Source organism: Fusarium solani (assembly GCF_023522795.1).
Source record: "Fusarium solani strain SB1 chromosome Unknown bctg00000008, whole genome shotgun sequence".
NCBI lineage: Eukaryota > Fungi > Ascomycota > Sordariomycetes > Hypocreales > Nectriaceae > Fusarium > Fusarium solani.
In genome coordinates this window covers 1296357-1309777 of record NW_027072148.1, presented here as the reverse complement: position 1 = coordinate 1309777, position 13421 = coordinate 1296357, and the positions used below count along the sequence as shown (strand labels likewise).

Here is a 13421-nt window from a genome sequence, read left to right as displayed (position 1 = left end):
ACAAGAGATATTCAATGACTCAAGTTCTGTTGCTGTTATTCTTGATTGTGAACGTGGCATGTCTATGACTTCTTGTCGTAAAGGTCACCGTAGCTTTCCTTGAGCCGCATGAACAGGTGCTCATCCGCAGTCATGACCTTGCTCGTGGCATACGGGTTCGCACTCGGCGCTCCTCCGTCTGACGGTACGAAATCCTTCACGCGCTCGCTAGGAACCGGCTCGAGAGGTGCCGTCCCGACAGGGTGGCAGAAGTAGGCAATGGAATATCTCGGCCCCGCGCTCGTCTCCCCTGCAACCCCAACGGTTCCCTCGGTGGGAAAGACGACCCTGTGGAGCGTGCTCCGGAACAGCCCGTTGGTCCAGTAAGACAGCAGGTCGCCGATGTTGATCAGCACCGGCGGGCTCGGGTCGTCCTCGGTCCCCGGTGGGCAGACGGGGACGGGCGCCCAGACGTCATCTTTGGTCAGGAGCTCGAGACCCGCCTGGCCGCGGAGGCGGAAGAGCAGGGTGATGGAGCCGTAGTCAGAGTGGGCACCGGCGCGGACGTCCGAGGCGGAGTGGGCGGTTGTGTCTGGGGGTGGGTAGCGGAGGAAGCGGAGGATGGAGCTGGATGCTCCCTTGGCTGTGTTGTGCGCCGAGGAGAAGAAGTCGTCGACCTGAGAGATGCCATGAGATCAGCTCAAACTAGTCTTTGGGAGTCACTTACACCGAGGCCTAGACCAAGTAGGTAGAGGAGTTTCTGGCAGAGATTATGACAAGAATCCGCAAAAGCACTGATTTGAGGCTCATGGGGGACCAAGTCAGACGGGAGTGGCTGCTGTGCCTTGCCATTGACGAATTCTCCAAAGTTGAAGGCTCTGATGTAGGGTGTTAGTGAGCTCAAGCTGGTGTTTGTCGATAGGGTAAGGCTCACTCTTTGAAGTCACCTACCTGGAAATCCAGTGTTAGTCTAGTTTCATCAAAATGAATGAGAAATGAAGTGTCAACTCACCTTCTGGTTCTTAGGGTCCAGTGTCTCGGAGTGCATGCCTGACCAGCCGCGGTTGTTGGTCTGGATGGTGCATCTCTGCTTCTCTTCGACGGGGCACTCAAAAGTCTTTTTGGTCTATACATCTTGAGTAATCGGGTTCTTTGCTTATTGATGCTTTCAACTCACGAGTTCAAACGCTCCATCGATGTCGGCTGCGGAAATATCGCGACCTAGGTTACGAATGTAGATAAAGCCATGTTCCTCGGCGGCGTCGACCAGCTGCCGAGCAACATCTTTTTGGTCCACATCAGGCGCAGAGATGTCGATGACGGGGATTTTGGCGGCGTTGGTTGACATTCTTTGAGATGCTATTTGAAACGGCGTCCTATCTTTCAGAGGGAACTTCATGTGCGCTGTTGTTGAGAGGAGTGGATGTGCCGAGGTCCTAATGCGTCTTGATAGTGTGAAAGCGAAGCGGATGTTAAGGTAGGTCGTCATGTACGTGTGATTATTACCACAAACGAGTTGAGATAAAAGAGAGGCAAGTGCCTGATTCAGAGAAACAACAACGAACAGACTCTTATTCTCTGATCTTGTATCACTTTGAAGAGGGGCGTCATCACCCCGCCATGATAAGTACATGTCTCTATCTCGGTGTGTGTTCGGTGAGCCGATGGCCCGCTGAGGTCGCACCGCCACAAGCACAAAACGTCAGCCACACTCACAAGGGCTTTGACTTTGGTGGTCGTGGTTACCATCCCCTGGCGGGCTGAGGTGTCCCGGTGGTGGTTAGGCAGGTACCGCCTGGTACTCCCCTGCGGCTGCTGCTGCTGCTGTAACTCGCCAAACTTTCCCGTCACGTCTTTCACCAGTTTCCACTGTCTCCCGTCCCCGAAGCTGAAGATATTCCAAAACCTCACTCAACCTCAACCAACTTGAAACCTCCAAAATCCTACCGAGAAGTAGCCTCGCTCTTCTACCTTCTCCCGCCTCGCCTGGTCTCTCACTATCAGAGGCCGCCCCCCCTCCTCCGACGGCCCGCCTCGTGCTTTGCCCCCCTCCATCTTCCCTTTGGAGCTGCGCCGTCTCTTCCCATCCCAGCTACCCCCGTGGCTGCTCCTTTCAACCCCGCCATACGTATAACGACCTTTTCGTTGCCGCCAACTCTGCGGCCTTTGGCTCCCCCTCCGTCGGACGATCGACTCTCCATTCCTTAGAATTCCCCGGCCGCCGAATTACGACCCCGGGACCTCAAAGTACAAGGGCGCCTGAGTTGCTGCGAGTTGTTCGAGATGCCATGTGAGTTTCATCCTAGCGCACTTCGTGGCCTCGTTTCGCAAAGGGTCGGTCTGGTGTCGCTCGGCGCCGCGGAGCATGTGAGCTGTCATAGCTCCCCAAAAAGCTACGATTTCCGACCAGAAGAGCTTGCTATGGCCTATTTCGCATTTTGCGAGCTTATTTTGTTGTATGGAAAGCTGGCTAGGTTGTTTCAAGCTCAATTGCAGCTTCAGCCTTGTTGACGAGCTCCCCAACATGACTCCCAGGCCACGGCATGTGGTCGCGCTCTGTCGCCCGACCCTTTCGAAATGCCCGCACCGCTCAGGTTGATTGCTGCGGCAAGCGCTAACTCTTGAAATAGTTCTTGCTGAGGATACCTGGATCAACGACCAGGCTTCGTATGTCCTGATGCTATCCGCAACGCCCTCAACTCTGTCGCTGACTGCATGTCATGTAGCACGCACGATATTTCCGAGCTCGAACAATGTGCCATCGCCGTTGATGCGACCTACTACCTCAGCCAGCTCCTCGACAACCCTCCTGCCCAAGAACCGCTCCTCCCCGCCCTTGGCGGTCTGACTGGCATCGAGTCGCACATTAACGAGAACCTCGACAACTGGGAAAAATTCCACATTATCCCCTTCTTCGTCTTCGATGGCCAGTCCGTCACCGGTCAAGATGACCTTGCCTTGGACCGCGGCCTCAAGGCCAACAAGAAGACAGACCACGCATGGGCCCTGTACTCTCAGACGGCAGCTGAGGAAGCTGTGACGACATTCGGCGCCAACCCAGGTGCGTCAAACATCTAGTTGCTCGAAGGATTGTATTAATATGGGAGAACCACAGGCGCATTCCGCATCCAAAACCTCTACCCTCTTCTCCAAGCGACCCTCAAGAACCGCGGCCTTCACTTCTTGGTCGCTCCCTTCAATGCGTGCGCCCAGGTGTGTAACCGCCTTATTCTCATCGAAACGTAAAGGTCCTAACGGCATGCAGCTTGCGCACTTTGAATTTATCGATTCGGACCAATGCTCTGGTGTCATGGGACCGCAGGAGCTCCTCCTGTATCCTATCAAGGATTCAGTGATTCGGAGCTTCGACTGGGAGGCCAAGACGGTCACGGCTATCTCCAAGAAGAAGGTCATGCGCAGCCTCACGCCTACCGCGAGTGAAACTAGGTTCATTGACTCGTTCCTCATGGCCGGCACATCGTTTCTGCCCGCGTTCCCAGCCCTTCTGGAGTCCTCGATGTACACAGACTACAACATCTCGACTGCCGCTAACCTGTTGAGAACCTCGGAAAACAGCGTTGCCACCGCTTGCGCGAGCTTTAACGATATTCTGCAAAACAAGGACCCCGAGTGGCTCGACAAGTACCGCAAGGCAAGGATGGTGGTCAACCACTATGTCTACATTGCCGAGAACGGCGAGATTAAGGTCAATGACTACGAGCACCTGACCCACGATAGCCACGAGTACCTTGGGCTGCAGCTCCCAGCTGAAGTCTTTCACTATCTCAACACGGGCCTGATCGGGCCTCGCCTGCTCAACAACATCACTCATGGACAGCTCCTCATTCAGCCAACCCTGGACGGAGTTGTGTCAGACCAGTACAAGAACTTGGTGACTCAGAAGATTGTGCCTATTAAGGAGCAGGCGCTGTCTCTGCTGAGCTCCAGACTCTACCGAGGTCTCCAGCACAAGAATATCAAGGTGCGGGTCTGGTTTGACCCCAAGTATTCATACACGATCAACCATCGCTCTGGGGCTTCTCCTTCTCCTTCTCAACAAGCAGCCAGCTGGGATGTCAAGTTGGATGATATTCGCGAAATTTTCCCTGCCGACTTTGCTGGGCCTGTGTCTCTGGAGGTGCTGGCGCTCGCTAACCACGATTTCGTCAAGAAGACATTCCCCAAGGATCAGCGCATCAAGGGCATCGACAGCACAGAGATGGTGACGTCAGTTGCCATCTGGCGATTCCTTCATGTGAGGGGCTATGTTAACGAAGAGCACAAGCTGACGAAATGGGGAAATGCCCTGGCGACGACGTTACTTGCCCTCCAGGACGCCAACGAGAACCGTCCGCCAGTACCTGGGCTTGACGAGGCAGCCCTGCTTGCGTTCGAGCTCATCCGATTCGGTCTCTTGAATGGAAAGCACATTGAGGGCCAGCCCGGACTTCCCAGGAGAGGTACAGATGAGGAGAAGGCGAGCCTTACGCTCATCAGTCAGTGCGCATCCTTGTTGAAGCTGCGGCACCAGGTCTATGGGTACACTGGCCCTCTCAACAAGAGCCTGTTGACATTCCGAGCCTTGTCATCAACAGTGAGGGAAGCCGATCGGGATCTCATCGAGTCCATTGTGGCATCCATGTTCCTGTACGCGCAGTCGAAGCGTGACAGGGATGATCAGCTGGAAATCAGCCATAGGTAAGCAATCAAGTTTCTAGTGATGAGATGTAGCTAACATGTTCAAGACTGCCCTTCCTGTCAGAGCCCGATATCGGCCTCGGTATTGCCGTCCGGACTTTCTTCGACGATGATGAGGCGAGTGAGGACAAGGAGACGCGAGCGAAGCGCCTGCAAGAATTTCCCAAGACATTCGTACCATTCGCCGAGTCACTGACGGACGACTTCCGGATTGCATGTGACTTTGTGGATGCGATCAACAAGGGTGTCCAGGTCCTGGATACGGAGACATTGCCGGCAGCGGACAAGGAGGCATGGGCCAAGGCGCAGGCTTACCTGGACGCCCGGCCATTCTAAGACAGACGACAAGACTCGAGGCATTTCTATCTATTGCACTACAAGCAGCATGTTAGATTTACGAAGAGAAGCAACGTATCGATACATATGGTCTTTCAGCATGGCTCTTTCGGGCACACCCAGGCTTGCAGACTTAGCGGCGTTGGAGCGGGCGGCATAAAAGTCAGGGGCAAAAAAAAGTTATCAAGTTAGCAGAAGTGTCGAAGGAGTTGCCAGCGGGACAGGACTTGTGGGGATGGTTATTGGGGACGCCAGAGTCCACAAGCAGGCTACAGGCCGGATGAGGCGGCTTCAATGGTTGGAAGAGGGGATGGCGATGGCTGTGGTGGTGGTTGAGGCACAGCCAGATGTGATGTGGCCAGGGGTCATCGACATAGTACTGACAGGAGCATTTGCATGCCATGACTCAGTTGAAGTTGAAGAGACACTTTTTGTTACAATCACAACGTTCATTTGTTGTCTGTGATACTTGAGAAGAAGGAGATGTAAATTAATTAATGAGAAGGGTAGATAAGTATTATGTGTTTGGATCTAGGAGATGGTAAGAACCATGGGCCCAGCCACGGTGATCTCATCGGTCAAGACACCATCAAGAGGTCCAGCACTGGCCAACGAGACATATGTAACGCCCGCGACCTCGTTTGGCACCTCACAGCCCTCAGCAGCGGTGAACTTGGTAAACTTGGTACCTCCGGGAATGATTCCTCCAGAGGTGAAAGCACAGTGAGTGGCACCAGCCGCCGCGTCCGAAGCCAGCTTGATGGGAGCTCCGACAGCAACAGCTTCGGCGGTCTGACCCTCGGCCATGGCGAGCTTGGGGAAGGCCTCGAGGATAAGGTTGGAGCCTTCGGGGCACTCGACGATGAAGGGGGCAGCTAGGGAGAAGACGGCCTTGGGACCTAGAGGTGTATCCAGGGGCTGGGGGACGGCCTTGGCCTGGGAAAAGACTCGAATGGCTGTCTGATGTCTGGCCTCGACGGTGAGAATAGCACCGGCAACGCCAAGAACACCGGGATCGGAAAGAAGCGGTGCAGCTCCAAGGTAGGCCGACACGCCGACGCTCTCGAGGATGGCGGCAGTGGCCACCATGAGAGCCGGGTCCTTGGTGGCTCCGGCAAAGTCGTACTTGCAAGCCTGAACGGGCTGGAAGCCGGCCTGAGCAATGGCGCCCTGGAGGAGCACGACGTGAGATTCTTCAGTCTTGCCGATGGCCTTGAGGTCGCCGAGGGACTCTGCGGAGAGACCCAGGGGAGCAAAGTCGGCGTCTGAGAGGGTGGTGAAGCCTTCGCGGTAAAAGGTCTCTTCGAGATGCTCGAGTGTCAAGGCGCTAGAAGGTGTTAGCTGGTTATTAATAGGGATCAAGATGTAGTGTTTACTCACAATTGCAGAATGTCAAAGTCGTTGAGACCGAGCTTTGCCGCAGCTTCATTCTGCCTCTTGGACATGTCATGATAGTGAAGCTGTCTCTCGCTGAGTCTGATACCAGCAGGACTTGCCAGGGCAGAGCCAGCAAAGAGGGCAAAGATGGTAGCTTTGAGAGAAGGCATGATTCTTATAATCTTCCAAGGTCCTTTTTGTTTTGGTGTAAAAAGAGTGCGAAGGGCCAGCCAGCGGGTGAAAAGACAAATGGGTATCAGTATTAAGGTATCAAAAGAAATGAAGTAGTTTTAAGCAGGCCAGTGCTTATAGAGAGAGACTCTGGTGAGAATGGATGTGTAAAGGACTGTTTGAATCTCCAGACGAAAAAGAAAAAAGGAAACTTGAAAGAGGACATCAGCGTCCTTTTCAACACCGAGACAAGACACAAGGGACCATAGTGTTTAGCTTGAACGGCTATAGCAAGCTCCGTGGTAAACAAGGGGGACGGCACCACTAGGATGCTTCACCACCAACGCCAAGTGAGATTCAGGGATCGGGAAGACTGAACAGCCGGGCCCTGGATCTTCGGGTGTTGACCATCTAGATTGTGAAACCGGGACAAGGAGAAAAACTCTGGATGAAAAGTCCTTTCTTGGGGCTGACATCTCGAAACGGCGCCGACAGCTGCCGTTGCATTCAAAATCCTGGTTTCGGTCCGGCCTGTGCCGAAACGCATCTGACACAGTCGGGGTAGGACGTTGGGCTACATCCGCTCTGGCTTTGCGGCGTCTAGTAGAGTTTAGCTTCAATTGTATCATTGTGACGGCTAAATGCACTTCTTCAATGCCCTTGAAAGCAAAATATTGGAATGGTTTGGGGTTTGCGACTCGCGAGTCCATCTTGATCTCAAGCTGCGATAACCGAGTGCATGGTGTTGAGACCCCCTCTCCCCCACGACAACTCTCCCCAATACCACCGCCATCAACACCAGAATAAAGCCTTCACCTGTCTCTGAAGCAACCGACCGTGGCCTTGAATAGCGTCGGTAACCAAGCTTAACAAGCTTAAACCTGGCGGTAGCCGAAACCCTTCAAGACCAGCTACTGACTAGCCTAGTCTTTGTTAGCACCCAGTCTCCTACTGCAACCTACCCTTTCCCACCATGCGCTCAACTGAAACATACCAGCAAAGAATCGTCGTTAAGCGACGTCGCTATCATATCCGCTTATCGTTAGTATTACCCCCTCAACTGCTAGGTTACACCTCCAGCCTGGCATTATACACCAAGATCAACAGTCACGTCAACTACCCCACAAAGCCCGTGAGTATACAGCTTCAAACGCACAACTCGTTTATCCCACTGAGTAAATCTGGAAATTACCTCCACTATCAACCATTTCGCTTCTCCTGGCCCAGCTAACACTACATACAGCCTTGCTTTCAAGTCCAACTTCTTCCTTCGCTGTCTCCTACCGCTGGTAACCTATGCTTCCTCCCCCACAACGTCATATAGCTGCAATCCTTGCTTCGCAGCATTTAGGATTCAACATGTTCTGCTTGGCAGCTGCTCCACAGTCTTCCCATGCAATTCGCCAACTAACTACTTAACTTTTACTTCTTCCTTACAGAGCGTAGGGGTTCAGAGACCGGATCGTCAAGCAACTACCATTTCAGTTAGCAACATCATCCCACATAACAGTCAAAAGGTCAAAAGGCAACTTACGGTGGGCTCTTGGTGAGATCCGTCTTCAGAATCACAGGCACTCTGGTCATCTCCGTCACATCCTGGATATAGTCGCCGCCCTCCTCGCGGAGCGAGAACAGGCTGAGATACTTCTCCTTGTTGCTGAGGCGAGTCTCAACAGCATCCGTGACGGGCACCTTGGAATCAGATCGGGTGCGGTGAAGGTTACCGGCAGTCGACGACGATCGAGTCGGGGATCCAGGCACGCTCTGTGTTGGGCGCTCAGCCAGCGAAGCTCCAGCCATGGCCTCAGTCACATCGGACGTGTTGTCATCGTCATCATCAAAGAGGGCATCGACATCGTCAGTCGAGATGGTGCCGGTATCCGTCTGCTTACGGGTAGCCTCCTCGCGCTCCTTTCGGGCGCGCTCGGCCTCCTCAGCCTGTCGCTGCGCAGCCAGAGCGTTAGACGCTCGGAGCGACGCAGCAGCCTTGGGCCGCTCATCCTCGGGCACAAACGCCGAGCTGGGGACACCCTTCTCCCAGTACAGCTCGAGCACCCTCTTCTCCTTTCGGAACTCGGCCTTCTTCAGAGGAAGCTGATCACAGTGGACTCGCTTCTCGAAGCCCCATTCGGGGATGAGAACGTCAAAGGCCGACTCGTAGACACACAGGACGATACCTTCGGCAATGAGATCGCCGTTGACCTCCTGGCGCTTCTTGTCCATCGTACGGCAGGACTCGATGTGGACGCTCTGCTCCTGCGCGTTCTGAGCAGAGTCCTTCTTGGTGTTGCTAGACTCGGCGGTCTTGACAAGGTTCTCAAGATCGTCAGTAAACTCAATCTTGCCCTCAGAGAGGACCGCCTCGAGCTGGCGGTGCACAATGATGTCGGCATAGCGACGAGTGGGGTTTGTGAAATGAGTGTACAGGGGTAGGTTAAGGGAGTAGTGAGGCCACAGGTGCTTGCCAGTCTTGCCGGCAATGAAGTACTTGGCACGCTGCATCGACTTGACAAGCAGCGTCTCCATTCCCTTTCGCAGATCGGGATCGTCAACCTTGAAGAGGCTGTTCTGGAGCGCTCCGCTGCCGGACGAGTCGATGTCGTAGCCAAGCGCTGTCATGCGCTCAACAAAGGTCTGGAGTCGTCGTGGGTTAGGGGCCGACTGGCGTCGAAGGAGAGCCTTTTCAGGGAGTCCTTCGGCAAGACGCTGCGCCACGTAAGCATTGGCCTTGTGAACAAGTTCTTCCACGAGCTCGAGAGCCTGGGTCGAGTCAAACAAGTTGTCCTGGACAGGGTTGTTCTCGTCGTCAAGCTGCTGGAGCAGGCGGAGAGGAGCAATAGGTTCGCCACCAGCGCCGAGGCGAGCCTCCCGGAACTTCTGGGCCACAGCGTTGAGGATCTGGATCGTGTTGACGGGCACAGTCGTGTTCTTGTACTCGGAGGGGTTGGTCAGGGCATCATCAATCTCCTGAAGAGAGAGCTTGCCGGCACTCTTGATGATGGATCGGCCGACCCAGCTGTCGCCTTCACCGACAGCTCCCGTGTGGGGGTTGACGCTGAACACAACACTGACAGTCAGGCGGTCCTGCTCAGGAGTCAAGGAGCAAACCTCGGTCGACAGCTTAGGGGGCAACAAGGCGCAGAATCGGTTCTTGAGCTGGACAGAGGTACCTCGCTTCTTAGCCTCACGATCGACTAGCGAGTTAGGCTTGACGAAGTGGGCAATGTCGGCGACGTGAATACCGATGTCGATCTTGCCATCAGGGCGAGACTTGACGTGGACAGCATTGCCCAGCTCAGCGCCTCCGTTGTAGTCAACGGTGAAGGTCGTCTCCTCACGGTAGTCACGGCGCTCGGCAAGGGCAGCCTCCTCTTCCTTCTCCAGGGACCAGTCCTGAAGGCCGACGCTGCGGAGAACAGCATCAGAGAACTCGTCCGAAGAAAAGTTGTTGTCGCGCAGAAGAGCGTCAGTCTCAACCTTGAGGTCACCCATACGTCCAAGCTGCTCGACAAGGGTACCGAAGGGGTGCAGCGAAGTGATGGGCCAGCGCTTTATGCAGGCCACAAAAATTCGATCCGCATAATCCTGGTGCTTCTCAACAAAGTCGCGAGGCGCCTGCTCGGTGGGGATAGCGATGAGGGGGACACGCTTGTCCGTAGGCTTGAACCACACAATCTTGGGCTTCTCCTGCTGACGGGGCTCAGGGTGGCGAGCGTTGCTACCCTCACGGGCAGCCCTCTCAGCCTCCTGCTTCTCCTTGGTAGCCTGGCTGCTGGGTCGGAGAAGACCCAGGGTGCCAGAGAACATCTGACCAGCAACACGTTCAATGACAGCCACAACGTGACCAGCATACAGAGGCTTCTGCTCATCGTTGATTTCCTCCTCCTCAACAAGCAGAAGGCTCTGACCTTCGACCTCGACATCATCGTTCTTCTTCTGAGTCGGGCGCTGGCGAAGACTACCGCGACGACGAATGCCGCCCTCAGGGGGGTTACCCTCGTTGTTGTTACCAGAGTTCTGGTTGCCCTGGTTGGTAGATCCAGATCGGGTATCAGTGATATCCTTGCGCTTCTTCTTCTCTTCCTTCTCGCGCTTCTGGCCCCAGACTTCATCAACATCTAGAAGCTCGATCGCGACGAGATCACCCTCAAGAGCACGGTTTCGGTCCTTGCTACCGCAGATGAAGATGTCGGCATCGAGAAGACCATCCTGAGTAGTGACGTAGGCATCGCTACGGTTCTTCTTGTTGACACGAAGGATACCAGACACGAGCTGGCCATCGCCGAGAAGGGCGGGGAGAGAGGCCTGGGGAAGGTAAGGAGTGAAAAGGGTCTTGCGCTGCTGCTGTTGCTGCTGGCCTCCGAGTTGGCCGGCATGCTGAGAGCCCTGAAGACCCATGAACTGCTGGCCGTTCAGCTGAGCGGCCTGCAGAGCTTGTAGCTGGTTCAGCTGCATGGGGTTAAGCTGCTGCCCATACATCTGGGGCATCATCATCTGGTTAGGGAGCTGCATAACCTGGGGCTGGCCGGGGTTGTACTGGAAGGCCCCAATGCCAGAGACAGATTGGTTCATAGAACCACGAGGTCGGTGACCAGGCTGGAAACCCTGGTTCTGTCCAGCATTGCCGGACTGATCCTGGTTCTGGCCCTGGTTACGCCAGTTACCTTCAAAGTTGCGGGAGCCGGTGCGGGTGTGGCCACTTCCGCGGCGCTGGAAATCGTTGCTGTCGACGTTCAGGCCACGGCCACCTCCACCACGGCCATTGACGGCCATGCTCTGGCTGCGGCCATGTCCACCGCGGCCGCCACGGTTGGAACCTTGGGCAACGGGGACCTCGAGAGTGGGCGGGGCGGCAGCGCCCTTGTTTTCTTCGTCGGGAGCAGGGGACGCGGGGAACGAGAAGCCGGAGGTGGTTCGCTTCTGCTGGGCAATTTCAGCGGCCTTCTTAGCATCGGCGAGAGCCAGAGAGTGTCTCCTCTGGTGACCGCCTCCAGAACCACCTCCGCGGCCACCTCGGCCGCCAGCGTTCTCCCGTCCGTGACCCTGGGGGGCCTCGAAGTTTCCAAAGTTGGACCCAGCAGCGCCGGAGGACGGCGCGGGAGGAGGGCCCATTCCCATATTGGGCATTGCCGACTGATTACGGCGATGTGAGAGTGGCTGGGTAGGAGGAGCCATGTTCTGCTGCTGAGGTACTTGGTTGGGGAATTGGAAAGCAGCTTGCGACATGTTGGGCATGGGCTGCAAAGGATTGAACGCACCGCCGGGGCCGAGAGGCTGTCCCGGGGCATCATCCCCATGTTGACATATTGCTGATGAGTAGCCTGGATCTGCTGTTGCTGCTGCTGCAACAACTCAATCTGTTGCTGGATGGCGAGCTGTTCCACTGCAGGACCATGTTAGTACATCCATGACACATGGGGCTTTATGGGAACCAGCATCGACTGGTGTTGAAATGATAAGGCGGTGGACGCAGGAACTAAACGGCTTGCGCGGCCATGGGGAAATGAAGCTTGGATGACGCCACACGGTGACAACATCAGAATGATGGAGATGTGGACACGATAACGCATCATGAACTTACTTCCTGGGTTGGCGAACATGCTCACCAGAGGCGTCAGCTCAGAAGGACTCCGGCGATGCGCAATGTGCAGTCTGCGACCAGCAGGCCCAGGGACGCCGCCAACCTGGGGCTGCTGGGGAGGTTGCTGCTGCTGCTGAGGCTGCTGCGGGGGTTGTTGTTGCTGCTGCTGCTCCATGATGGGCAGTCAAAGCACGAAAGCGTAGATGGATGTAGCACGTCGAGGGTCAGGGGTGCGAGGCGGGATCAAGATACAACTTGGGTTTGAATCCGATATCGAGGAGCGTTGAGGCGGCCGGAGATGGGCGGCGGAACGAGGATCGTGACCTGGTAGACGACGGGCGACTGGTGAGGCGAATTGCGATGGCGGATGGCGATGGCACGGCGGGACACAGTTTTGCCCAAAAGGAGGGTAGACGAGCTTGCGCAGAGCCAAGGAGCGTGATTTGGAAAGGCGGCGATGAAGAGGCAGATGGTGAGACGACGAGAAGAGAAAGCCGGGATGGATGGAATGAATTCCAACTCCTGGCAAGAGGAAGAGAGACGTGGGTGAGTATGGAGGAGGAGGAGGAGGGATGTGGGAGAGGAGGAGTTGGATGGATGGAGATGGTCTAGCTTGCTGGTGGAGAGTGGTGGGATACGGCTAAGTTTGTACCTTGTGCGGGCCACCTGCCACGGAAGGCACCTCGCGCACGTCTATTGGACAGCAGGATTTTTGCTCTGGGAGGACTGAGCAGCTACAGTGGACAGGCTGCTGTTGCTGCTTCTGCAGTTGACCTCGTACCGGTCGAGGTGAGGTGGGCTCCAGCTCCAGGCTTAGCGGTCTCTCACTCAGTGCGATTTGTTAGGTAGGGGTTCATGGGGCAAATGAAGCCTCCATCCTAGGACCATCACCAACTTGGTGTCTGGGCTGCTGGACCGGGGAGGGACACCTAAATATGGGGTCGGCCGCAGGTCTAATGTGGCTATTAGTGGGCTTTCTTTAGAGGCACACACAGGGCCCCTAGCACGCTGCGACTTGACCAAGCCTGCACTGACGCCGGCTTGCTCCGCTAATAGCGGAGGTGCTATCCTCTAGGGGCCCATGGGCTGGATGCAGCCATGGACGATACCCGCAGGGCCTACGCAGTAGTGTGAACAAGAGGTCGGCCAGCACGGTTGCAATGGAGACAGAGTCAACAGAGAGACATCAATCATCAATCACCGCCTGTTCGACTCTGTACAAGTCCACGTAAGCGTGCCCTCCCGTCGACTGGTCCTCCCGGGCGGCATTGGCCCATTT

The 13421-nt window shown here is 55.5% G+C and overlaps 4 protein-coding genes across 4 annotated transcripts; 1 reads left to right on the top strand and 3 right to left on the bottom strand.

Annotated features, from left to right (window-relative positions):
* Positions 1 to 62: 62 nt before the first annotated feature.
* On the bottom strand, positions 63 to 1327 carry MRS44_012476 (uncharacterized protein; the record flags this gene model as incomplete). Its single annotated transcript, XM_046273812.2, has 5 exons — positions 63 to 656; positions 707 to 857; positions 914 to 930; positions 992 to 1105; positions 1157 to 1327. 5 exons carry the CDS (start codon positions 1325 to 1327, stop codon positions 63 to 65), a joined length of 1047 nt encoding a protein of 348 aa, XP_046133073.2.
* A 935-nt stretch (positions 1328 to 2262) lies between these two features.
* MRS44_012475 (uncharacterized protein) lies at positions 2263 to 5013 on the top strand (the record flags this gene model as incomplete). The annotated part of the gene is made up of 6 exons (XM_065618807.1): positions 2263 to 2269; positions 2610 to 2646; positions 2706 to 3040; positions 3095 to 3192; positions 3245 to 4677; positions 4725 to 5013. The coding sequence occupies 6 exons, from the start codon at positions 2263 to 2265 to the stop codon at positions 5011 to 5013; spliced, it is 2199 nt and encodes a 732-aa protein (XP_065474879.1).
* A 531-nt stretch (positions 5014 to 5544) lies between these two features.
* MRS44_012474 (uncharacterized protein) lies at positions 5545 to 6560 on the bottom strand (the record flags this gene model as incomplete). The annotated part of the gene is made up of 2 exons (XM_046269471.2): positions 5545 to 6340; positions 6394 to 6560. The coding sequence occupies 2 exons, from the start codon at positions 6558 to 6560 to the stop codon at positions 5545 to 5547; spliced, it is 963 nt and encodes a 320-aa protein (XP_046133074.1).
* A 1434-nt stretch (positions 6561 to 7994) lies between these two features.
* MRS44_012473 (uncharacterized protein) lies at positions 7995 to 12317 on the bottom strand (the record flags this gene model as incomplete). Its single annotated transcript, XM_046270893.2, has 3 exons — positions 7995 to 8034; positions 8096 to 11882; positions 12143 to 12317. The coding sequence occupies 3 exons, from the start codon at positions 12315 to 12317 to the stop codon at positions 7995 to 7997; spliced, it is 4002 nt and encodes a 1333-aa protein (XP_046133075.2).
* Positions 12318 to 13421: the final 1104 nt, after the last annotated feature.